This window comes from Pelobates fuscus, chromosome 6 (assembly GCF_036172605.1).
Source record: "Pelobates fuscus isolate aPelFus1 chromosome 6, aPelFus1.pri, whole genome shotgun sequence".
NCBI classification, from domain to species: Eukaryota; Metazoa; Chordata; class Amphibia; order Anura; family Pelobatidae; genus Pelobates; species Pelobates fuscus.
Window position 1 is genome coordinate 52,930,652 of NC_086322.1, and position 27,188 is coordinate 52,957,839.

General features: G+C 42.6%; 1 protein-coding gene across 1 annotated transcript; it reads left to right on the forward strand.

Annotated features, from left to right (window-relative positions):
- The first annotated feature begins 929 nt into the window (after positions 1 to 929).
- Positions 930 to 25,225, forward strand: NOP14 (NOP14 nucleolar protein). The gene is made up of 18 exons (XM_063457697.1): positions 930 to 1,464; positions 3,099 to 3,233; positions 5,888 to 6,029; positions 6,666 to 6,811; positions 7,212 to 7,346; positions 7,766 to 7,888; positions 8,172 to 8,303; positions 8,402 to 8,711; positions 10,085 to 10,215; positions 13,861 to 13,946; positions 14,701 to 14,836; positions 16,533 to 16,634; positions 17,178 to 17,331; positions 19,290 to 19,443; positions 22,526 to 22,673; positions 23,094 to 23,215; positions 23,877 to 24,032; positions 24,721 to 25,225. Exons 1-18 carry the CDS (start codon positions 1,273 to 1,275, stop codon positions 24,821 to 24,823), a joined length of 2,607 nt encoding a protein of 868 aa, XP_063313767.1. The 5' UTR covers positions 930 to 1,272; the 3' UTR covers positions 24,824 to 25,225.
- The last annotated feature ends 1,963 nt before the right edge of the window (positions 25,226 to 27,188 follow it).

Here is a 27,188-nt window from a genome sequence, read left to right on the forward strand (position 1 = left end):
TGGCAGCCAACAGAAAGTTAGATGGCAGCGGCATTGCTCTGGGGGATCAACATCAGGGTCAAACTATTGGAAAACTGTTTAACTCCCAGTCCTGACCCTATAATAACATCAATGAGGTGATGTTGTTAAAGGATCACTATAGTGTCAGGAAAACAAACTTGTTTTTCCTGACACTATAGCATCCTTAGGTCCCCCCCACCCTTGGCACTGAAGGGATTAAAACCCCGTCAGCCACTTACCTTAATCCAGTGCCGGGCTCCCTCAGCGCTGGTGACCTCTCTTCCCCTGCCAACGTCAGCTCCCGAGTGGAGCGGAATGCGCATGCGCGGCAAGTGCCACGCGCGCATTCAAACAGTCCATAGGAAAGCATTTCTCAATGCTTTCCTGTGGACGTTCTGCACGCTGAATGCGAATTTCGCATCCAGTGTCGCAGAAGGGCCTCTAGCGGCTGTCAAGAAGACAGCCACCAGAGGTTGGCTTAACCCTGCAATGTAAACATAGCAGTTTCACAAGTGAAGGGTTAAAATCTGAGGGACCTGGCACCCAGACCATTTCATTGAGCTGAAGTGGTCTGGGTGACTATAGTGTCCCTTTAAGGGGGTTGGAGTTTTCCTTTAACAAACCGAGAGCTGATGCTCCATATCATTGTTTATCCAAGCAATCTACAGGGCTCAGCAATACTTTATAGAAGTTATAGTTCGACTTTAGTTTGTAGGGTCCAAACATCTGAAGCAAAACACCCACATGATGCAAGGTTGTGGCATAAGCTTTATTCGCTAAACGGCAAACCGCAATGAACCGAAAACTACATGGCAAAATTCAGGGAAAAAATTACTGATTTGCAAAAAAAAAAAAGTTATAGTCACAACTTTTAGCTTAAATTTTGGAATTCAGATTAGTGAATAAACTGCAAATGTATTCACACAACTCACAATTGCAAAAAGGGAGACAGATCAAAGGATCAAGGATGCTAATGGAGCAAAAGTAAATGATCCACTTTCTGGTAGCAATGCAATAACTTAATTGCAGGAGCCATGAAAGTGTAGACCATTACCTTGATATACTACAGACTAGCATGAAACTTGGTCTTCGGCAATATGGCGGCCACTATCTAGAAGGCTAAACCATTGCTCCCTCTAGTGTGCGAAGTAGGAACTGCAAGTAGACAGGAATACGTCATCCGTCCGCGCAAGATTCCATCCGGCTCTGCCTACACGTGTGTGATCTCAGGCTGTGGTCGGTGGGATCGGAGAGACCTGCTAACCGGTTACTATGGGGAAAGCCGCCGGGAAGAAGAAAGGAAAACAGGCTCCAGGCCGCAGTGTCCCAGCCAAGGCCCGTGCGGAGGTCAACAATAACCCATTCGAAGTGAAAATCAACAAACAGAAATTCAATGTTTTAGGGAAAAAAACCAAGCACGACGTGGGGTTGCCTGGGGTGTCCAAATCTAAAGCTATCAGGAAGGTGAGAGACAAGGACTGGAGAAATGGGTGTCAGCATGCCTGGCCCACACTGTGTGTTTATTAGATATTAAATATCTAAAGCTATCAGGAAGGTGAGAGACAGGGACTGGAGAAATGTGTGTCAGCCTGCCTGGCCCACACTGTGTGTTTATTAGATATTAAACATCTAAAGCTATCAGGAAGGTGAGAGACAGGGACTGGAGAAATGTGTGTCAGCATGCCTGGCTCTCACTGTCTGTATATATTGTAACTAGAACTGCTGCACGTTGTGTCACCTTGTTTTAATTCATCTTATTATTAAAATGTCCCAAGCCACTTGTCACAAGGATGGTCATTTATTAATGGTCAAAAGTTAGATTGGGGCAATTACTGAAAGCTATAGATCTACAGAACCAACCCATCACACAATTGGCTATGAATTAGACACTTGGAAGGTATTGTATAATGTACGCTCAGTCAGTGCCTGCATTATATATATATATTGGTGTGTAGGAGATGGAGTTATAGCTGAACATCTATGCATTTCTTTGAATACTGTGGAGGGAATTATTTCCACTATGGTCCATGTTATGTGTTAGTGTTAGTGTATGTGTTAGTGTTCCTTTCGTTTGCAAGGCCTATGAGCATTATACTCGCGTTTCTGTCAGATTATGCTCAAGGTGTATCTAGATTAATGTTAAAAGGAACACTCTCTCCCCTAACCCCTCACCGTAACAAAGCTCATTTAACTTACCTTCAGTGGTCAAACCATTTGGCAATGGTTTAATCCTGAAATTGGTGCTCTGGCATTTCTAACTCTCTGCTTCCTTTCCTGACTGCACTGCAGTATGAGTGATATGTACAGCGCTATGGAAGTTGCTGGCGCTATATAATAAAATGTCAGTGATTCCTTAAAGAGGCTTTCCAAGCCAAGTTATACTAATGGTGTTTTTATGGTGCTATTGGGCTGTGTTCTGTGTCTTAGGCAAAACAATATTCAAGCTGTTTGACCGTAATAGGGTGTACGTGATGCACCAGTTTTGGTTTGTATTAGGGGTGGAACTTTTGCCCCAGCAGTCTGATTAGCAGGGACTAGGCGGTAGGTTCCTCAGGGGCCCCTGGTTTTATTTAAAAATAAAATACTCAAAAATAGACTAGGAGAGAGCGTCATCCAGAGCCTAATAACACCATAACCTCGACAACATGTAGTGGTTATAGTGCTTAGATTGGTCCTTTCATTTATATGGGTTTTTTATGTGAAATAAGACAAATTTAAAACTTGTATACGTGTAGTTATACGATTTCCATGTTGAGTTTTACTCACTGCTGCAGGAAGCCCACACATTTAAGTTAAAGGCTTCTGGGAGAGAGAAACAGAATGCACCCACTGGAAAGCAAACTAGTTTTGGGAATGGCTGATGTGTCCAGTCCTTTTTAAATTTTACTTTATTTTGATTTTTATTTTTTTTCAGCATAGTTTAAATAGACAACCATATGAAACTGCTGGTTATTATTATTCTATGACTACTTAAGACCATATGAGAGCCACTCAGGACCTCCAGCTACACCGATCTAACTACAAATGCAGTTTTAATTATTTTTTTGTTTTTGTCCCTATAATTATTACACGTAACTTACTACTCTCTGCTTTTTCAGCGCAAAGAAACTCTCCTTAAAGAATATCAGCAACGAGGGAAATCCAGTTTATTTACGGATCGGCGATTTGGGGAGTATGACCGTAAACTCACTTCGGAAGAAAAGATGTTGAAGAGATTTGCTTTGGAACGACAGGTAATATTGCCCATCATAGAAGCTGTTCTAGTATATCAGATGTCTGTCTTACACTTGTTATTTAATACAGTCCCTGCCAGGGCTTTATTGGGGATGGTGGTTGCCATTTCAGAACTAACTCAATATGCATAAAGTGGACCAGCACTCGCTAAAAATTTCTGTCCTTAGTTAATCCAGACCACGGTGGACCATTCCCAATGTATCAGTAATCATGAAGAAAGTTGGACCATATACATGGTGTTAAGGCAGATTTTATTGGAAAACGATGGTGTTTTGGCTCCCATAGGAGTCTTTATTAAACTAGCTGTTGTATGGTTTTCCAATAAAATGTGCCTTAACACCATTGATATGTGCCTGGTCCAACTTTCTTAATGATTATGCCAGAACTAAACCAAACATCCATTATTTGTATCACTATGGGGAGAATAAGAAATGACGTGTATCCACTTGTTGCTGAGTGTTTTAGATTGCATATGTTTTGCTTACACATTATAGTTTAACAACAATATGAACTTCATATTCAAACAAAAATGATACTTAACCTTTGTTACTGTACTCCTTTTAAATGGCACCTGCATTATTATTAATTACAAATGAATAAAGGTTGTTACTATGTTCTGCTGTTAGTTTGAATCGTGTACGTAAACAAGAACAGAAAGGAAGGTTAGAAGGTGAAGGGATATTGACTGGACTGGGCACAAAAAGGTTAAGATTAAATTCCTGGGGAGCAGTCAAGAAAACTTGTATATCAGTGCTAGGCGACATTTGACACTCCAGATGTTTTGGACTACATCTCCCCTGATGCTTTGCCATCATTATGGCTGTAAGAGCATTATTTATTTATTTATTTATTTATTTATATTTATAAAATATTCTACCAGGAAGGATGCATTGAGATTTCTCTCGTTTTCAAGTATGTCCTGGGTCCACACAACATTGCATTGATACAATAGGGTACAATAAAATACAAAAACAATATTAATACATAACATATACACAATTTAACATCGAACGGTAGGAAATATATTATTATGGGAGATGTAGTCCTCAACATCTCGAGTGCCTATGGTTTCCAAACTCTGTTCTTTATCATTGGCCAGTGTTAAGTTTGCAAGTTGTGTAGCGGGCATGTATTTATTTAAAAAGTATAACAAACAGAGGAAAAAATGCAACTAGTCTCAGTGGATCCCTGAGTGCAGCTGCATCACCTGGAAATGTGTATAGCTATTTAGAAGTTGTAATAAATTGGCTAGAACATATATCTTAAATTATATTAGAGATCCAATAAAGTAAAAAATAATGAAAAAATATAATAAACCAAAATAATAAAAATACTAAAGCTAATATGCTAACCAGGGAAGTAGGTCAGGTAAGGCTTATCATGCATGATCCTTAAATGATTGTATGTACCCAAACCTAAATTACAGCTTTATTCGAAAAATACTAAATAGGAATAGATCAATCACACTAATGATATCCTAATACTAGGCTGTCTCTGGATAATATCTACCTATTCCTGTATATTATCTTCCGGGTAGTGCTGCGCTTACATATAGAATGAATCCCCCTCTGTATGCAACAGAGTATAATATGCGTTTAAACACAGACCCAACCAATCAATCATGAATCTTCATAATGAAAAATAGATTACAAATTAGATTGCAAACAGGAAAAGAGGTTAACCAGAGAAATATATCAGGTAGAGCTATCCTGATAACTCCTTTAATGATTAGTTGCACCCAAACCTGAATAACAGCTATATTGGTCAAATGCTAGTAAGGATAGAGCAATCACACTAACGATATCCTCTCTGGATAAAATCTACCTATTCCTGTATATTATATCATCTGTGTGGTACTGTGCTTATATATAGAGTGGAACCCCCTCTGTATATAGTAGAGTATAATATGGTTTTAAGCACAGACCCAACCAATCAAACATGAATCATCATAGAGTAAAAAAGATTATAGACAGGAAAAAGTTCATAGTAAAACACAGAAAGAGAGGGAAAATATAGTATATAATTAGAAGGTCAGTATCTAAAAACCTGACAATGTTCAAATTAGAAAGCCTCTCTCCCTGGTAAACTAGCTAGATAGGCATAGAAGCGGAAAATAAAAATAAAATCAAAAAAATCCCATCAATCTAGTGTAAAACATGGTGTTGTAAACACCAGTGCCCATATATTATGAAAAAAACGCCTGACGCACGTTTCGGTGCCTTAAGGGATGCACCTTCGTCAGGGGCCAACATAAAACTAATCAGATCTCACTTAAATACTAAAGAGCCAAAAAGGCATGAATACCTGTGTCCAATGGGGCATAGGAGATTATCCCACATGTGTGTCCGCATGAGCATACAATGTCTTTCTCTATATTTTGATAGCAGTTGTGTAGACTGAGAGAAAATTTACATATGGGTTTTTCTCCCAGCTGTCAGTGTCTTGGCTTCTAGCGCTGACTAGGGAGTATAGGAACGGAGTGGCTTCACTCCATTCCGACACAGGCACGCTGGCAAAGAAGCCTATGTGCCAACACCACTATTACATTGATATCACATTAGAGCTTGAAACTTTCAAACCAGTAAAAAAAATAAAATTAAAATTCCTTCTAAATATTAATATATATAATTATTATAAATATTTTTTTTCGTAGCGCAATGTTGAGAAGCAAAACATGTTTAACCTTAATGAAGAGGAGGAGCTGACTCATTATGGGCAGTCGCTGGCAGCCATTGAGAAACTGAACGATGCTGTGGAGAGTGACAGTGACACAGAAGAACGAGGAGCTTTATCAGGTCAGTGACATTGTTTTGGTTTTCATGGCATTCGCTAGGACTCTGGTAGTTAGACATTTTTGTTTTTTTGTAAAGACAACACGTCATACATTATATGCCCTCTAAGAACTGTGAATGTGTGTATTGCTTTTTTTATTATTTATTTTCCTATGTATGAATGGAGACTTTGCAGTTGTTTATAGTATGATGGTTGTTTTGCTCTCCTTCCCTCAGTGGAGGAAAGAGTTGTGTTTTTTTTTTTTTTGCTTACTACCCATGACCTTGAACTAGCCCGTCAAGGTTAGTCACTAAACCAGGCATTGACCAGGAACTTTTGCTCCAACATGTTGAAAGCCACAGGTTAGTTTTCTTACAATTTACTGAATAACCTGTGTATCATATTATTAAAATAGTTCCACTGCTTTGGATTGTTTATGTTGCACGTTTTGCCCTTACCTTCTGGTTTATGTTAAGAATTGTTTGTCATTAATATAGTATTTGGTTTTACTCTTTGAAACTAGAGCAGGATTGTGAATTTGGGCAGAGGATAATGGTGGAGGATTCTTTAGCCCGTAATACTCTGGCTTAGTGAACTTCAATGCAGGAGTTACCTTATAACATGAGAAGTGTAATTAACTGAATGTTCTTTCTCTACAGCCGAATTGACAGCTGCTCATTTTGGAGGTGGTGGTGGCCTGCTTAGAAAAAAAGCCCCATCTGAGCAGAAAGATGAAGAATTGGAAAAACCAAAGACGCGGAAAGAATTGATTGAAGAGCTGATCGTCAAGTCTAAACTAGAGAAGGTGTGTCTTCATTTTTTCCTGTTATCACTTAAAGCCTGGCCATAACATCTGTATTGCACCATAGAAGGTCCTACTCACTGTGGAGCACACAATGATGTTTAAGCCAGACATTGCGTGCTGACGTAGCGTCTGACACCAAATTGTGTTTATAATACAGGATATCATTGTTCCTTAAGAAATCGACAAGATGAGCCAAACAGACAATGTGTTCTAGACATTCCATGCTTGTTGTGTGCTTTTATCTTGACATACTTTCATACAGCTTTGTTTCCTTTCTTTCCCACGATTTGCGCTTTCATTTCATTATGTATTTTTTATTTTTCTTCTTCTTTTTTTTATTGTCCATCTGTGGTGTTAAATGGAGTAAATTCACCTGGGCTATTTTGTTTCTTTTTGAAAGAGAGAAAGACAGAATCAAAAGGAAAAGACGCTGGAGCTTACAGAAAGACTGGATAGCGACTGGAGAAAAATCCAAACACTTCTAGCTCATAAGACTCCTAAATCTGAACGAAATGCTGAAGTAGAAAAGCCAAAGGTAGGTTTGAAGACTGACCTCTTCTCACTTGATGAAAAAGCTGTAGATGTTTTTATACATCAATCCTAGACAGATGATGTGGGTCAGCGTACCTTGAGGCTAAACATAGGTTAGACTTCCTGGAGCCTGGACCCATGAGCTGACATGGATAAGAGTACCGTGAGTTTACAGATGGTGTGGGAGAAGGGTCAAATGTGTCTGGACTCTAGTAAGGGTACATCCTGTTAAATAATAACGGTGACATAGGTGAGAGTTTTGTTTTCTGCAAAAAGGAGCTTACGCTCCTACGAGAACATTGTGTGTATAGACTCTAGAACTGGCGAGGGTAAGAGCACATTGTGTCAGGACAGACCGGCAACGCGGGTGGGATCTGTTATCTTCTATACTTGTTTAACTTTTTTTTTTCTGCCACTTTCTAGCCTGACGAGTATGATAAGATTGTGCGTGAGCTGGGCTTTGAGATGAAGGCTCAGCCATCGGAACGACTGAAGTCTGAAGAGGAATTGGCTAAAGAGGAGCAGGAGCGCCTACAGAATCTGGAGGTAATTATTAAATACGTCGGCTTGTCCAGCTCATATTTTAATTGTTTCAAAGCTCTGTGGAATCTCCCTTTATTTATCTCCTATTAAAATGTAGGTTTATGTTCTGTTAATGTATAAATTCTTAACAATTTTCATAAAAAATCAGCCCACAGTTTCTCTATAATTTTTAAAATCCTCTTGCTTCCTCCTGCCCACAGAGCCTCTATCGTAATGTCTGCTTTTACCAATGCAATTTGCTGTTGCTTTTATTTCTGTGACATTGACTTCTGATGTCAAATTATAGGCTGAGCGGCTCAGGCGGATGCGCGGAGGGGATGACGATAAACATATGAAGAGACCAGCACATGTTTCTGCGGATGATTTAATGGATGATTTCGTACTGGATAAAGATGATAGATTAATGCTTTCCTATAAGGTATGTGATTTGCATAGTTTCAGAATACATCCGAGTGGGGGAAAATCGGTTTAAATTTAAAGAATTATTATATTTTATTTTTTTATATCCCTGACTAGGATGGTGCCATGAATCTACCAGAGGACCATGATGGAGAGGAGGAAGACCATGATGGAGAGGAGGAAGACCATGATGGAGAGGAGGAAGGGATGGAGGATGGTAGTGACCAGGAGGAAGATGATGGAAGTGATGAAGGTTCAGAAGAAAGTGATGCATCAGACAATTACACTGATCTAGAATCTGATGCAGGAAGCGATGGACAGGAAGATCATACTGAAGTAAAAACCAGGGAGAAAAAAAACAAAAGCAAGGAAGAGATAAAGGCTGACGCAGAGGCTGCCAAGTCTGAGCTTCCATTCACATTCGCTGGTATGTTTCCGGACAAGTCATTTCTTGTGATGTTCTTCTAGAAATATCACTAAAAACAACTATTTTTACATCTCCCTTTTCTTACCTCCTCTCCCCCTACCCTCAATCCATCTGAGACTCAACACATAACATCTCACTTCCCTTGCCTCATCTCCCCCTACCCTCAATCCATCTGAAACTCAACACATAACATCTCACTTTCCATTCCTCATTCCCTCCTACTGTAAATCCATCTTCCCCCTACAGTTACAATTATTTTAAAGCGCCAACATATTCCACAATGCTGTATTATAAATAAAACAAAACATGTTTGACAAATGGGAACTGTAAGTGAGTAAAAGTGGAATATAATAAAATAGAAAAGGCACTCACATTGAACGGAGCCCCTACAATGGCTCCTATAATATAGCGTGAAGTGGTAAAATCCCCTGTCTAGGATTATTGCTACGTCTCCGTGATGTATATATGCAAGAGAACAGAGGCAGAAATATAATGCACACTGCAGTATGGGAAAACTACATACAGGTGTAGCACAAAATAGGTTGCTCAATCCATACATCATAGGTGGCATAGTCCCCACCAAGGAAAATGTTCAGAGGGGACTGCATCAAAAGAGGGAGGCTCCAGAAGTCTTGAATGAATAATTTATTTTTATTGTGATGTAATACAAAAACCACTATAGAGTATTAAAATCGGGCACAAATAGTAACACTAACGCTTTGCACCATAAATGTTTTCTCAAATTGTTAGTTACCTGGACAGATACTCGTTTTATAACAAATTGTAAAATTGAAATTCGCTGTCATATGATGTCTAATTTCTTTCGACTAAAATCTCCAGTAGATTTAGTCAACTAAAACCAAAACAATTCAGATGACTAAAAACTAAAATGCCTTTTTTTTTTTTTTTCTTCTTCAAAAAACTGACTAAAACTAAATTGACATTTTCTGCCAAAATGAACACTGATCCCAGAGCAGTCCCCTTGTGTTCAGCATGGAGCCTTTGTGATTGTTAGATCTTCAGCAGGTTTAACTTCTATCTAGTTGTATTTTTGCTGAATACCATCTGCTGATAATTGTACATTGGATTTCCCACAATATTTGGTTTTACATGGCATTCGTTAATCCAATTCAGTTTTTTTAGTATCAGAATATTTTTCTTCTGTCTCATGTTTAAATACCCTTTCTTTTCCATTTGGGGGGGAAAAAAAATCGCTCTCCTTTCCCATATAATTATTTAAACGTATATATTTTTCCTAATTTCTCACTGCTAATTGTTTATTTTTTCATGTTCGTGGGTTATTGTGTTTTTGTTTTTGGTTTTGTCAACAAAGACGTATGTTTTTCAAGTTACCATTTTTCTTCCCTCGCCAGTTCCAGAGTCTTATGAGAGTTTCCTGTCCCTCCTGGTTGGGAAGTCAGCAGAGCAGCAGCTGGTTGTGCTGGAGAGGGTTCAGAAGTGCAATCACCCCAGCCTTGCAGAAGGAAACAAAGCCAAGTTAGAGGTTTGTCACCTTCTCCCGATATGCTTAACATAAACACCATATTTATGTACATTGTGACAGAGACTTCAGGTTGCTGAACTTCTAAACATAAAATCTGCAATATAATTTACTCTATTAGCTCTGTACTGTAGTGAGATCGTCCTGTAATGCTGCATCTCTGATTACGAAGTAAAAAAGGGCATGCCGTAAGACCTCATCAGTCTTTCTAGTGGCAGACTCGGAATCACAGCAGCAGAGTGTGATTTCTTAGCTGTTTAAATCCTTTTAAATTGCATGGCTATGTGCAGGGCTCACTTTGAGCACACCTCTAATCTTTGGGTCTGGTTCCCCTAATTGTGGCCCCAGTTGACAAAGGGGACCCTCGGTATCTTAAAGCGACACTGTCATGCCAAACTTACCTTTCTTTAATCGATTCCTCTTATCTCCCTCTGTCAGGATCTGTTCTTCATTTCTTCCTGTCTGCTCTAGTTTTCTTTAAATAATAAGACAAAGTAGGGACCTACTTGGTCTTATGGAAGTTTCCTACACCTGACCAGCGGAGGAGCAAAGTGTGCTCAGTTTCCTGTGGTCAGATAAAATTTCCCACAATTCTTACCTTTCCACCGTGATCTCGCGATGCTTCCTGTCAGTATTCCCGAACGTCCTGTCACTTAGAACGCCGACGAAACTACTGAATTTCGTCCTAACAGAATGAGAGCAGTTTCTTCATTCATGTTAGGACGCAATTCAGGACTTTGTTCTGATTGGAATTTCATTTTCCTCTATACTGACAGGTAAGTCTCTACATTTACCTGTCACAACACTCTGATTGGTTGGCTTAAAAATCCAACCAATCAGAGTGCTCTGTGTAATTTTACACAGTGTGGCAAAGTTCTTTGGACTTTTCCCATGCTGTGTAAGTTGACTCATAACAACACTAAGGTTTAAAGCAACCAATCAGAGTGTTATGAGTCAAATTACACAGCATGGGAAAATTACAAATTATAAGCCTTTCCCTGCCCTGCGGAGCTCAGTCTGTGCAGTGCCCTCGCTGGGTGAAGATGGATTACTTTTTTAGAGTGGGGGTCAGGGTGAGGACAATAGGTTCCCCCCCTTATTGTTATTGCTCATGGGTGCCGTGTGGGGACCCTATGTCCCCCATTTACTTTTATAGCCCCTACTCGCGGGGGGAACTATGTAGAGATATTTGTAATCTCCCTTAAGCTGTTATGGGGGTCATATTGACCCCCATAGAGTGAGGGAAGACATTGGAGACTTAGGAAGTGGCGGGGAGCACTGCTCCCTGCCGCTTCTATTTTTACATATTACAAGGAGGGAGCTGCACACCGGTAGCTCCCTCCTTGTAATAAAACAAACAAACGAACAAAGAGATCTTCGTTCATTCGTTTGAAATTTCTATTAATTTATTAATCTTTCTGATGAATGAATGAATAGATGAAATTCCCGTTTGAATGCCCAAGTGTTTAACTGGGCATGCGTGGGAATTTCACAGTGCTATCTAGTGTGGGCAGATGACGTGTCCCACAGGGACTTCATCTACCCACACAAAGATGGCGGCGCCCAGGACCTAGGTCCTGGCAGAAAATAAAGTTTAAAAAATAGGTTAGAGGGGGCGGGGCCTGACTGCAGAGGGGAGCAGACGCATGTCGCTGCTGCTCCCGCTAATCAACTCGCCTAAAGCCGATTATCGATCACCGGAGGCAGTAAACTGGAATCCCGGTGCTCCCAAGCGTTAGGGGACATCGAGACCAACATGATGACACCACGCAAGTGGTTCTGTGTTCCGGACCCGACCCACGCAAGTTTGCGGCCTACAAGCATGGTAGCGGTGGGAGAGACGGCCGCTCCCCCACTGCAGACACACACGGCGAGGCAAAGCTGGAAACCCCGTCCCCCCCCTATGGACCGGCGGGGGTTATCCCGGTCCCCACCGAAGCGACACACATGGCTATGCGGAAGGCAACTCTGCAGAAGTCCCTAGCCTTATAATTCCTGAAACCGCACAAGCCACAAGCCTGGACTTAATATTCCAACAATTCATGGAAAAGCTGGACAGAATCTTTGCGGCACCCAGAGTACACAACGTAGGTACAGAATGTGGGCCGGGGAAACTGGGACGGACAGGGCCTACTACGGGCACCATATACCTTTCAGCGCTAAAATCTAGCACCGACCGCCCTCCCGGGCCGGGGGTCACCAGGAGGCTAACTCCACAGCATCAGCCACATCGCCGGAAGCCTAACCGCCGCTGGCGGCGACGAACCACCGGGGCTATCCGAAGCGCCCTCACAGGGAAGAACTCGGCCCCTTGTGGCACCCAAGTTCGTGGAACCAGGATGCAGACCCCACACGGAACCCGGGGCCAAGGGGAGACCCGACCGCCCCCACAACCCCCCTGCACTCAACGCACACAGCCCCTCACCGGCAGCAGACACGGATGGAGGTTCTCGACGGGAAATGCCGGAGAGGGCGACTCACCAAGGCATCATTCCGACCACGATACCTGGCCCGTCCAGCCAGCACTCAGAGCCGGCATAGGCTGAGCATACCGAACTGTATGTACGATACTCCTGCTAACCTCACAGTGGAGGCAAGACTGGACTCTGTCGGACAATATATCATTTAACAACTCGTTAGCAGTATAGTGCTTAAGCATGCAGTATTTACCTTCCTTTGAATATTACTAACAGATACTCACTGCTCACAATGCTAATGAGTCTTAAGCTCCCGTTTGCCAGTATATAATACCTAAACTAGACCTCCAGCTAAGACTAACTAAATTTGTATACCAATAATACTTCTAGTATATAGCCTGTTCCATCTGTTAAATGACGCATGCGACCACAACAGCTTTAGGTCATCTTTTCTATTTGTTCAGCTTGAATGTCTAGGCCTCTCCTTATACTTTGTCGATGTACATTAATTTGTGTAGCAGTGTTCCATGCCTGATCAGCCTGACACCAGCTCAGAATACCTGTTTAGCCAGGTCGTGGGCCCCATAGCCTGTTTATCTCTCTGTTATTTCCATGCCACACTAAGCATAGATTGTATACCGTATGTTAATCATCAGTTATACGCTTGTTTCTTTTACTTTATCGCTGACGGTATCACCGTATAGTCTAAAGCTACCTTTCTCGTTACTACTTTACGCAGGATCTTAACTATTTGGAAAGCGTACTTAATAAAAAATAATGAGGCTCCCAATCGTAGGAGATGTACTACTGTGTTACAATGATCCCACTATGTACTTTTACTATGCATCCCCTCCTCTTCATTCTGTATCCCATTTAACCCCTGCCTCAATAAAAGAAAGATTGACAAAAAAAAAAAAATAGGTTAGATGGGGGGCTTAGGGGCATTTGGGAGTGACTAGGGGGACAATTAGATGTTGTGGAGTCGGGAAGGGGGGGGGGGGGGGGTGAAAAAAATTTAAGGGATTTGGCCATGACCGACTGTGGTAGGCTCCCTGGTACCAGCAGAGATTTAACCCTGCTGGTGATTTTAATGTATGACCGTCTGTGTCGTCAGAAGGTGTTAAAGCCCTGCACAGCATGACGGCATAGATAGTAACAATTTTTTCTGCCACGGAGGAAACCGTACATTCATTAATCTTATTTTATTTTTATTTTCTATCTGACTTTGCAGAAGCTGTTTGGCTTTCTTCTGGAATACATAACTGATTTGGCCAAAAAAGACTCTCCTGACTTGCCGATGATTGACAAGCTAGTGCTGTAAGTTATACAGAGGGGGGGGGGGGGGGTTATAAATACTGGTGTAAACTAAAGGAACATTTGTTTTCTTTTGTCTTTTAAAGTGCGAAAATGCAGATATTTCTGTTACGTGCTCTTTGAATGATATATCGCTGCACCCTAATGTGCATTATCACCCTTTAAAAGGTATCAAAGTTCCAAAAACAAAGTTTAAATAACCTGCTGTTGCTTCATTTTATTTTAAAACCAATCCTCGTGCTGGAATGAAGTCTGTTTTACAGCATGAGTTTATTCTGTGCTATCTGTTTGTATCTGTTTATATAGCAGAACTGAACGGAGTACTTTTTATATCGCACAGACGTGTAATTGTTATGACCGTATGGGTGACATATCAGATTTGTTGCTACTGCTTTTTTTTTCTCTTGGACATTTAACAGAATCCGGTTGTAATTAACCCATTTTATGCTAGAGCTTCTCTACATTCTTATATATATATATAGAAAAACTGCAAAGAAAAGACATGTGGGAAATCCACAGAAATACATGTATGTAGCATTATTTAAAGGGGTAAAATCTACCTGTAAATGGTGCTGCGTCCTCTCTCTTTATTATGTCCTTTATATGGTTTGGATGGTCAGTGATCTATAGTGTCCATGTAAACGTACTTCATTATATTAGTTTTTCTTCTAAAAGCAGCTCTCTGTAGCACTTTGGATAAACTGTTCATTTTTATATCTTTTTGCTCAAATAATTATTTTTTTCTATTTTCTTTCAGCCCCCTGTACAATCTGTGCAAGACATTTCCTGAAGCAGCGGCAGCCTGTGTCCGAGACGCCCTGCAGGACGCAACAGAAAGCATGAATGAAATGCTGAAAATCAGAAGTCGCAGCGCTCACCCTGCGTTACATGTGGTACGTACTTAAATCCGTAATCTTTGATGGTGCCATTATCCACCATCTTGTTGGCTGAAGCTAAATGACACAGGTGGCTATTTCTTTATAGCTTTTGTACAATAAAGGGATAAAGTCAACAGTTGCATCTCATAGATTAAAATGACCAGTTCAGGGGGCGGGGCCTAGCCGCTGAACAGAGAGGATGCAGAACTTTTCAAGGCAAAAATCGCTGCATACAGGCCACAAATGACCCGCAAAAGACCCAAAAGGGTCACCAATCAAGAGGTGAACTAGCGGGGCTCACGATGACACCAAATACAATGCCATCCCTGCAAAAATCACTGAAGCGACAACTGCGGCCTACAAGCCTGCATGGCACTGGAGAGACGGCCGCTCCCCGATTTCCCTCGGAGGCAAACAGCTGGCGATCGGACCCCTATGGACCGACGGGGGTCATCCCGGTCCCTGAAAGACCCCAACAGCCCCGGGGGAAGCACACACAAGCAGCGCTTACCAAACCCAAAATGGCGGCAAATGCCCTGGAGCCACAAGACAAAGCACACTGGTCCGACATTCTCACGCGGCTGGAGGCCACATTTGCAGCCTTCTGGACGAAACTGGTAGAACGGCAGGCTGGGGCACACACTCTGGAAGAGCACCTACCGACAGCATTCACCGCACACCCTCTGCCACGAGGCACACCTCGCAGAAAGAAGGGAGCACGAAAATGGCGCCACCAAAAGCTAAACCTACAGCACGAGTACAGACCCACGCGGCTCCGGCCACAGGCAGCCACCTTCTTAAGCATGAAAAAGCCACCCACACTCAAACACGCCACCAAGCTTCGGCCCAACAAGAGACCCACAGACCTGACCAGAAGTTACAGAGAAGGCGGTCCAGGGCTGCACGCCCTCTCGCAAGCCGGGGGCTGGAGGTATCCCTCGCCCTGCTGCGCTACAGTGGATCCAAGCGGGACACTCATTACACACAGGACTCTGGTAGCCAGCACGGGCATAGGGTGAATAGCAGCCAGGTCAAGGGTGTGGGGGGGACAGGCAGAAGCACTAGCTTACTCTGACCGCTTATATCCTAGGGTCCCCCATCGTCCGAGAGGTCCCTTACACCCCGCAGAACCTGCCCCACGTTTACCTCGTTAATTTAGTTCAGCATGTATCCAACATCAGTTATTTTCTAATACACATCAGGGCATGTTCTACTCAGTCGGGGGTCAGCCTACTTATTGTTATCACCAAACTTTGTTATATACGATATGCACTAGAAGATAGTTACTAAATACCTTAGCATGCAACCAAAACCACTCAATTTCATTTATTGGATACTGTCTTCCTTAGTCTAGCATAATATATGTGAAGCTGCAGTTAAAACCATGTGTACTTATCTACCACAAAAAAGTGCAATGTTTCTCTTTAATGCCATATGTTTAAACGTGAATGCAAACCTGGTTGCACCAGCTGTCGTGGCAGTGCAATTCCACATGTATAACTCATGCACGAATAAAATAAAGAATTTAAAAATAAAATGACCAGTTCAGATACCCTTTCAATCCTCTCTCAGAATCTCGGAATGCGTGGGTCTCTCAGTGAGATTGGAGAATTCTATAGAATGTCTGTCAATGAGTAAACTCACTGAATAATATATCTAATGAACATACTTTTATAAACATGGTCACTAATGCTGATATTTTGCTTTCCAGCTAGTATACCTAAAAATTACCGGATTATTATTCCCCACATCGGACTTTTGGCATCCAGTGGTCACGCCGGCGATGATCTTAATGAGTCAGATATTGACGCAGGTAAGTTTCTATGATTCCTATTGTAGACTTGTTTTTGGACGTATGGCTAATGAAGAAGCCGGATTAATGGGGGGGGCGTAACGATCTGCAAATTGTACATTTTACACTCGGTGCATCCTGCGCATAACTAAGCCATCATCTTCTGTTTGACATTACAATTACTACCTAGACGTGGCAGACATGGAGAATTACTCTTACAATCTCACTTGTATGAAGTCTGATACAGGCTTATCAAAATCCAAAAAATGCATCTTCTGAAACATTACACTCCAGTGTTTAGGTGGCCAGGCCAGCACTGCAAGGGTTAAAAAGGTAATTTACTTCCTTTTATTCCTTTGCTGCACAGGTCTCCTTTCTCACCTCTAGTACTGATTTATCCCACTGTAAACTTCCCATAGTGCACTCTGTACGTTTTAAAAGCTATTCACTATGTGCAATGATTGAATCTCTATCTACTGACTGGGGGTATGATGGTTTGTGTCTAGATCAGACTAGACCTGAATTTCTATTCCTCTAAAGTGACCATTGCCGTCTGTATTCCAGTGTCCAGTCTCCTCGTTACAAGGCATTGCTGCCGGCCTGTTTGTATGCTGTATGTTTACGGAGTACGTGTCCCTGTCTCGGAGGTTTATACCGGAACTGATTAACTACCTCTTGGGGATTCTTCACCTGGCTGTTCCAAACAAACAGACACAGAGTAAGTCTCTAATTTACTACTCCACATTTATATTTTCCAAACCAGTATTTTCCATGTGTATTTTTTCATACTTTCCTTCCTCTATATGCATAAATATGTAGAATCTGCAGTATCGTATACACCTATATCTGTAAAATAATAATTGTATTTATTTGTAAAGTGCCATCACGTCCCGCAGGACTGTCAATGGGTACAATTGGTACAAGTAACATGGCACATCTAAGAGGACAGTACAGAATTTGACAAACACATGAGGAGTTGACAGCTTGATTCCTATCTAGGTGGATAAGGGGTATATGATATATAAAAGAAAGCAATGTGTAAGCGCTGTGGGATGTAATACAGACAATATGGCAGCGCTTAAACCAACAATGCACACAGAAGTGTGTGTGTGTGTGTGTGTATATAGAAACAATAATTACCAACAAAAGCGCGCTTAATTAATCTGTAAATATAAAGAACAAATAATAGTGCAGACAATCTGGATAAACATGAATGGGAAAAAAAGAATGAGGGGAAAAAACTCACATGTCCCAGAGCCCTATCACCCCTGGCTCTGGGTTTGCAAAGCTCCTTTGGAGAGGGGATATCCCCACACTGAAGATTGTTCCAAAGTATGTATCCACTGGCAGTTCAGTAATGCTGTGTGAAAAAGAAGGGCAGGACCTCCAATTGAATAATATCACGGGCAGTTTATTTAATAACAAAAGTTAAAAACCCTTACTTGGGATATGGTGGGTATAGACTCACAGAGTCGCCCACATAAAAGCATGTAAAGCAGTAAAAGATGTGAATCACTTCCTGGTTTCGTTCCGATCACGTGCTCCGCTTCCGGGTCCGCCCCCCTGATGACGTACGTGTGACGCGTTTTGCCCGTCTCCACAGGCCTCCTCCTGTTATATATACCCAATGAGAAAATGCGTAATTAAATGCATGCATGTTTTCATTTAGGTTACATTTACTAAACAATGATTTATTAATTTTTTGGGTGGAGTGGGGGGTGCAGTCGAGTGCCTGTCCTTTTTGGGGGAGCCAATGAAGGGACAGAAATACAGAGCAATAGTAAGTTGGACTAGCCTGGCTTGGCATTTAGAATGAACTGACGAGGGAGAGGCGGTAGAGCGGAAGTCCAATTAGGTTATTGCAGTCAAGACAAGAAATAACAAGGGAATAGATGACCATTTAAAAGATTTAATTAACCCTCTGCCTTCAAACATACTTTGATTCCAAAGCTATTACCAATCCCTGTTAATGTGAACTGGTGATTTCAGCCTGAATTACAATATGTCTTCATTAACCTGAGACCCTGGATTCTCACCATCAAAATGAAATGGATTTAAACCGAGGGAATGCAGAGATTGTGTTCTATGGTCTTTCCATGTCTCCACACAATGCGTGTTACTAGATGCCTTCTGCCAGCTAGTTCTGAGAAGCTGTTTTTCACACTAAAATCAGTGTCTGTGTGAAGGTGTTTTCACCTATTTTACTGTATTTGTTTCATATTGACCTGAAGCACAATGCAAGACGTAGAATCTCCCCAAACACCCTGCAAAGTGTATTTTTATCTAGTTTTCTCCAGCTTTACATAAAATGATTAATAAAAATTAACTAAACACGTCAGTTCCCATCTCAATGTAATCTGCTCACTGCAGGCAGGACTTCTGAATATCAATATACAAGATACAATGTTATCCTGCTCAGATAACACTCAATTCTGAGATTTTCAGGGTTGGGGGTTGAACCTTTTTAGTTGTTTGTGTTGTCACCATTTTTGAGTTTGTTTAGTTTAGCAGTATAGCAGTATATGTCAGCCCAATGTTCAATACCCTGGTAATCCCAAGTAAAACAGATCTTCCCTGCTGTGTAGAGATTGTTTTGATGCCATATGAAGTGTTAAATGTTTCCATTTTCAGATAATGCTTAGAAAGTCACATTGATAAATGGTTTAATTCTTACAGATTACACACTGATTCCCCCATTTAAACCCCATGGGAGGCACACTGAGCTGCTGGTAATTCAGAGCAAGGAGGACACAGACACCTGGGTGAAGAGCAAGCTGTTGTTATCAGATCTGCGTTGTCTGGGAAATAAAACTGAAACCATCCATTTCAAGTGAGTATCAGCATTTGGTCTACGATGCAATCTGGCTATTACTTATCACTTGATAACGTCCTGGAGGTCGTATCCTTCTTCAGATCATTTTGTAGGATTCAAGAATGTATAAAATCTCCAGTCATGATTCTCATTCATATTTTTTTTCCCTCTCTGTCTCTCTCTCTTCTTTTTTACTTTAAAAACTTTTTATACTTGTATTATACGTATCAGTGGGAAAACTGAAACGTACAGTTTTTGTTTCACAACTTTCTGTAGTTTTTTATTTATTTTTTTAAAATATATTCTAACCTGTTACTGTTGTGCTTTATCATGAGAACTCCTGTTTAATTACAGTGAAAGATTGAGTTGGTTGCTTAGATGGGCTATCTGTAATCTATGGTTCATTTTTCAATCCTAATTATTATAAAATTCTAATAAATAGTGGGTGTATTATCAATAATATACTTGATGCAGTATTTTATGTAAATCTTTCTTTTATTATGGCATATACGTTATGGGGTACAGAAGAGAAAGAGGAGGTATTGTGGGGTAACACAAGGTGGTGGTAACAAGGTAACAATACACCTCTGATAAAGACTGCCATATTTTTTGTTTTTTTAGAACGTCATATAAACAGGTTTATACAAGCGTGGTTAATAAAATAGGAATTAGAATAATAGACATTTGTCGCTGAAACAATTGTCGCTTAAACAGTTGTCGCTTAGACAGTTGTCGCTTAGACAGTTGTCGCTTAGACAGTTGTCGCTTAGACAGTTGTCGCTTAGACAGTTGTCGCTTAGACAGTTGTCGCTTAGACAGTTGTCGCTTAGACAGTTGTCGCTTAGACAGTTGTCGCTTAGACAGTTGTCGCTTAAACAGTTGTCGCTTAGACAGTTGTCGCTTAGACAGTTGTCGCCTAAACATTTGTCGCCTAAACATTTGTCGCCTAAACATTTGTCGCCTAAACATTTGTCGCCTAAACATTTGTCGCCTAAACATTTGTCGCCTAAACATTTGTCGCTAAAACAGTTGTCGCTGAAACAGTTGTCGCTAAAACAGTTGTCGCTAAAACAGCCGTCGCTTAATCAGTCGTCGCTTAAACCTTTGTCACTCAAACATTTGTCGCTTAAACATTTGTCACTGAAATAATTGTCGCTTAAACATTAGTCGCCTAAACATTTGTCGCCTCACCAGCAATCTCAGGGACAAAGGTTGAATCTACATTCAAACATGCAAGCGTAGTTAGATTATGTGGTGGCTTAATTTAAAAGGTGTATCTGGACTGCTGTCTAAGACGTGCTATAGTCATGTGTCTGCTCCACTGACTACTGTCGTATGATTTATCGTGTGACTGTACAGGCTAGATACTTCAGACTGAGATCATGCTAGGCGGATGTGTCTGAGAGTGGGCAGGCTAGTTAAACATTTAGTCATGTATTCGTTGAGGACAGTATACCACTGGGTACTGGGACTGGGAGCAGCAAACTATGCAAACTGTTAGATCAAAATTATAAGCATATTTATAAGCAGTTAACTAGATAAAGCGCAGTTAGTACTTCCTCCACAATAAATGGAGAGTCTCTTATCAGGCTTGGTCCGTCACTCGGTGTCTTCTGCGAGTTACCAGGAGCTCTGGGTGTGATTTCAGGTGCCCGGTCATCCTATCCCTAGTAGCGGAAAGGGTGATATCAGTGTGGGGGAGTCCCAGTGACTGTCTGCCGCAGTGTGTCGCCTCATGGCGCTCTTCCAGCACAGGGTCTGCAGTGAGGCAGGAATCGCTAGTCCAGTGCTCCCAGTGGTCCTGTGGATCAAGTCCATCTTCTGCTGTAGGTTTGTGGAGGGTCTTAGGCAACTGCGGTCATGGCAGGCGATTTCTCGCATAGATGGCAGTTGCAGGGAGGCAGTGCATCGAGGTGTGTACAGCCTGGAAGGGTGAGCAGCAAGTAGGGTGGTTGGCTGTTTGTGGTGATTGCCGGGTTCAGGCGAGGGGCAGCAGGTGCGGGAGTTTGTCCTCCAACCCCGGGCCGTTGTGGTAGCCGACACCCTCTGTCCACGGACTCGGTTCCTACGTGTGGCCCAGTCCTGGCCCCCCCAGGGGCAGTTGGAGGAGCGCGGTGGCATCCGCCGCCTGCGGCGTGCGTTCCCCCACCTGTGTGGTCGGTGTCTCGAGGTCATGCCTCTGTTGGCTATCAGCCCAGGCGGGCAGCCGTTGAAGCTGTGTGGTGTTGTGGTAAGTTTTGTGCCCGGAGGGGTGTCTCCCGCCACCCGGTTTGTACCCTGGTTGGGTTGGTCAGCAGTGGCTCGGGCCTGTATTTTGTCCCAAAATGCCTGAAACAGAGCATCCAGTCTGGATTCGATAGTGTCTTGGAACGGCCCTCCTGCCTGTGTGGGAGTTTGTGGGGCTTGTGGTTGGGCCTCCGCCATTTCGTGAGGTTGGAGTGCCTTGATGCGTCTGCTGCGTTCAGTCGGTGGGTGTAACGGTTGCTTCCGCCGTCCGTCCTCCCAGTGGGGACCGGGATAACCCCCGCCGGTCCAAAGGGGGGGGGGTAGGAGATCAATGGAGTCGCTTGGTTCGTCTGGTGTCGGGGTGAGCGGCCGTCTCTCCCCGGCTCCAACTTTAGTAGGCCGCACTCGGCGTTTCGTCCTCCCGGCCCCGACGGGTCTCAAAGGGGTATCGTTCGGTTCCGTGGCTCACTCCCAGCACGAGTAGTGTAGCCCGGTGAGTCTTCGGGCTATGTAGCCGCTGATTTTATCCTCAATTTAGCCCGTCAGGCGAGAGCTCGTGTTGCCCACGTCTTTACTGCTTGGCGGTCAGGCTCCGCCCCCTTGATGCAGTATTTTAGATAATGATCAGAATTCTGTCCAGATGTGTTCTTCCATCTCTGAAGAGGGACACAGTATTTTGAAATGTTGTCGGGTCTAAATTTGCAGGTGGTGGAATAGATTGGTGCAAGGTTTGACTGAAACAATCTCTATTGTTTGCTAATTGTACTTTATCTGATCAGGGAATCCAAATAGGTCTTTTTTTTTTTTTTTTTTTCACTCTTTATTACCGGTCCCATTGAGTCATGAAGCTGAGCTTAGTATTGCTGTCTTGCAGATTGAACTGTGTGGCCGTGTGCTTGGATCTGCTACAAAAGTGTGTTAAGATGTACGGGCCTCTGCCAGCCTTCCGAGAGATTATACAGCCCATCGCATTGCTCCTCCGTGAACATCTTCCCATGGCAGATTATCCAGAGAAGCTCCAGGTCAGACTATAATTAGAATGGGTTTCTTTGCCAATAATTATTATTACTGTAAGATGTTCTGGTTCTGAGACTGGAAGGTCGTTTGAGCAGGGCTTCTTCACCTCGTCTCTGTTAATATTTTATATGTCAACTACCTGTCAATTATCCCCATTATATTATAGAAAAGCATTATAGTATTGGTTATGTTTGTTTTTTGCCCTATTGTCACATGATCCAGCTCTGCAGAATGTTACCATGCTATAAATAATAATATAATGCTTGTTGGCATTTCATATGCCATATTTATATATAGAGAGTACACTTTCTCATTAGAAGTCCAGAGATTTTGCAGGAGGGAATGTTCTGCTTTAGTAGTTTTGATTCTGCCGTCTGGAAGGAGATGACCTTGCATTGGATGTGCTGAGATGTCCTTTCTTTTAGGCTTTGCATTCAGACATTCTGAAAGAGATTGAGACACACACGAAGAAGCTGTACACACCCCTGGTGTTTGAAAAACAGGCGCCAGTCCCCATGAAAATGTTCACCCCAAAAATAATGCCTGTGTGAGTATTTTTTGCTGGTGTGTTCCTTATGTGATATAGTTATACTTGCATACAGAGAAGCATAGACCGTGATCTTGCATACAGAGAAGCATAGACCGTGATCTTGCATACAGAGAAGCATAGACCGTGATCTTGCATACAGCGAAGCATAGACCGTGATCTTGCATGCAGAGAAGCACAGACCGTGATCTTGCATGCAGAGAAGCACAGACCGTGATCTTGCATGCAGAGAAGCACAGACCGTGATCTTGCATGCAGAGAAGCACAGACCGTGATCTTGCATGCAGAGAAGCACAGACCGTGATCTTGCATGCAGAGAAGCACAGACCGTGATCTTGCATGCAGAGAAGCACAGACCGTGATCTTGCATGCAGAGAAGCACAGACCGTGATCTTGCATGCAGAGAAGCACAGACCGTGATCTTGCATGCAGAGAAGCACAGACCGTGATCTTGCATGCAGAGAAGCACAGGGATCCAATAAGAACAGTTTTCCTTTTATAAATGCTGCACTGGTCCTCATACTGAAACTTCAGGCATTGAGCCCCTGGGTAAGAAAAGCCAGCTTCTTGGTTAGTCTAGATTTGCATCAAGCGTGGATGTCACTGTTCTCAACCAGCCTTGCCTGGTTTGGTCTCCTAACCGGATTTGGTTCTGTTTCAGACTTGAATATGGGAAAAGACAAGGCTGCAACAAAGTGGAGCGGGAGAGAAAAAGACTGGTTCATAAACACAAACGAGAATATAAAGGAGCCGTTCGTGAAATACGCAGAGACAACCAGTTCCTGGCGAGAGTGCAGCTCTCAGAGGCCATGGACAGGTACGTAATTCTCTTTCTGTTCACACAACGATAATAACGTGCACTGGGTGGCCATGAACGCAGACATTCTTTTATTTAATAACATACAAACATCCGAGCTAAAGCATAGACTGCAGCATTCACACACTTACACATTTAACCAGCAGAGCTCTGAAGCATTCATTGTTTGCACCCTGATTGAAATCATAATGTGAAAGATCCATTTAAGGTTGTAGCATGAAATATCCTGCGTTAGAGTACTTTAAGCAGAAATTTATCTTGTGTACATTAGTTGCAGACTGTCAGGGTGCCTGTAGGCATCCAGCTATATTTCCAAGACATTCACCTTCATTTTGAGGCAAGTGAAGGTGATTCAAAACATCTTTGTAATCAAGCATGTTATCGGGGTGAATACAGCGACTTTGTTCAGAGGCTGGTCAAGGTGATACAGTGCTATTTCACAATGAGAACGTTGCAATAGTAAATGTAAAGTGATGGGTCACAAAGCCACGAATGAGCTGTTTGCCATGCCAGACACCGCAGCTATGCACAGTGGTAGCTGAAGGTGATTAATTTTTTATGTTTAATGTTGACAGTACTTCCAGCATAATCGCAGTTAGAGAGACTCACGGCTTAAAATCAAAATCACAATTCAGTGTCCCTCTCCAATACTTTATGGAATCTTTTTATTTTTTTCATCTTAATCCAGGGATGCGGAGAGGAAACGGAAAGTGAAGGAGCTTTTCAACAGTCTGTCAACGCAGGAGGGTGAGTGGAAGGCCCTGAAGAAGAGGAAGCTGAAGGGAAAGTAACGGAACACATGATGGAACATCCAGGAGACTAAATACCTCTTCAGTAATCGTGGAGAACTAAGAACTGCTATATTTTCCACTTTTTTTGTGGAAATATTTCGGGACTATTGCATTTAATTGCATCACTTGATTAGCCTGAGGACCTCCATTTCACAATATGTAAATAGTGGCTAACGTTTCAACTGTGGCACAGCCGTGCCGAGAAATGCGACCAGGTTCGTGCCCGCTCAAATGGTGGAGGAAAAAAAATCTCGAAGATGCCATTTTATTTCCACTTTTATTTGTGGAATCTTTGTATTTTTAAATGCTAGAAATGTGATTCACCTTGTGTTTACCTGAACGGTCTATATAACACAACGTGTTATGGGATATTGTATAGCTTTAAAAAATAAATGATATCCCGTTCTGTATTAAATATCATGTGATCAATGTGCCGTCGGAGTAACTAAACCGTGAATTCTGATATGCCATTTTATATCCCTTTATCTTTTTCCAGAGTAGGGAGGAGGCAGGGCAGCCAAATATAAGGAACTCTGTTGATTATGTTGGATTTAAGCTGCTGTTCTTTTGAAAGTGGGATTTATGTAAATGGGGGAAATCCTCTCTCATGTCCTGTCTGTATACAGATTAACATCCTGCTGCTCTTCGCCTGATTACCCCCATATTGTGTTTTGTTTTTTTCTCTCCTTGGAATATTAAGAGGAAACAGGTGCGTAATGAATATTACAGCGATAGTAGTGGAAAAAGAAATAGGAATAAAATACCATAATACCATGACCTCGTGTGTCAACAGGAAGCCCGATCACAGTGATATACAGGATGAGTCCTGATACATTGACCGTTATTATCTGTATCCGGCGCTGGGCTTTGTTACTACATCATCTTCAGTGATATTACAGTGAACCTGCCTGTTACCCAGATCTCACATGTTACAAAGTGGAGTCCGTGCACATCCACAGAGAACATGTTGGATATACTTTAAAAACTCCTTCCAAAGATGATCCGTATAGAGATGTTTAAAAAAAAAAAAATTCTGTAATGTTTGAACAATATGTTTATGGAAACTTGCAGGCTGCATGCGGCCCACAATGGATATATTTGCGGCCCACCTGCCCTGGGGCCACTTTGTGTTGTGGATGCGACCAGTCTCAACTCAGGAAAGCTATTTCCTGTCTGATTCTTGTACCCTCCCACGGCCGATCGCGTGCTCCTGCAGGCCAGCCAGTCCCCCTTCCCTCCTGCTCGCAGTGCCAGAGGAGCGTCACGCCTGCTTGAACAGAGAAGAGCAAGGCTGGAACCGGAGGGCGGGCGGCTCATCTTAAAGGGATTCTCCAGTGCCAGAAAAACATATTCATTTTCCTGGCACTGCAGGACACTCTAGTGCCCCTCTACCCCCCACCCAAAGTTGCTGAAGGGGTTTAAAAAAAAAAAAATGCACGTGCATTAGGCCTCCCCATAGGAAAGCATTATTCAATGCTTTCTTATGGGGATTTCGGCGACGCTGGAGGTCCTCACATAGCGTGTGGATGTCCAGCGTCGTGTTCTATGAACATGGAAGTCTCCTCTAGTGGCTGTCTACTAGACAGCCACTAGAGGAGGACTTAACCCTGCAAGGTAAATATTGCAGTTTCTGAAAGCTGCAATAATTACAGCTGCAGGGTTAAGGGTAGTGGGAGTTGGCACCCAATGGGCAGAAGTGGTCTGGGTGCCTGGAGTCTCCCTTTAAGGTAGGGGAAGAGGGACCTGGGGGCTGTGTATTCATTTTAGGGAGGGGGCACTATATTAATTTGGGCAAGCGAAGGGGGTCCATGTATTAAATTGGGGCGGGTGGGCACTGTATTAAATTGGAGGGGGGAGGGACAGTGTATTAAATTGGGGGGGGGGGGGAGGGACAGTGTATTAAATTGGGGGGGGGGAGGGACAGTGTATTAAATTGGGGGGGGGAGGGACAGTGTATTAAATTGGGGGGGGGGGAGGGACAGTGTATTAAATTGGGGGGGGGGGGAGGGACAGTGTATTAAATTGGGGGGGGGGGAGGGACAGTGTATTAAATTGGGGGGGGGAGGGACAGTGTATTAAATTGGGGGGGGAGGGACAGTGCATTAAATTAGCGTGGATGGGCAGTGTATTAGAATGGGTGGAGGCGGCAGGGTATTAGATTGGGTCTGCAGGGAGGTGCTGAATGCTCCCATGGAGATGCTGATTGGCCGTACATGCACAATAGCCTCCCAATGCTTTCCTGTGGGAAAGCGTTGGATTGGTTGAGATCATCAAGTTTTACGGTTTCAGCCAAAGTGAAGAACACACTCATAGGACTTCAAAATCCACAAGTTAACGTCATTTGTCTTTAACTGCTGTGCGACAG

Bases quoted from the DNA above. Each gene is read 5' to 3' on its own strand.
- NOP14 (XM_063457697.1), top strand. From the start codon at position 1,273: ATGGGGAAAGCCGCCGGGAAGAAGAAAGGAAAACAGGCTCCAGGCCGC. The intron at 3,234-5,887 runs GTAATATTGCCC...TTTTTTTCGTAG, and splicing joins GATTTGCTTTGGAACGACAG to CGCAATGTTGAGAAGCAAAA. The intron at 19,444-22,525 runs GTGAGTATCAGC...GCTGTCTTGCAG, and splicing joins ACTGAAACCATCCATTTCAA to ATTGAACTGTGTGGCCGTGT.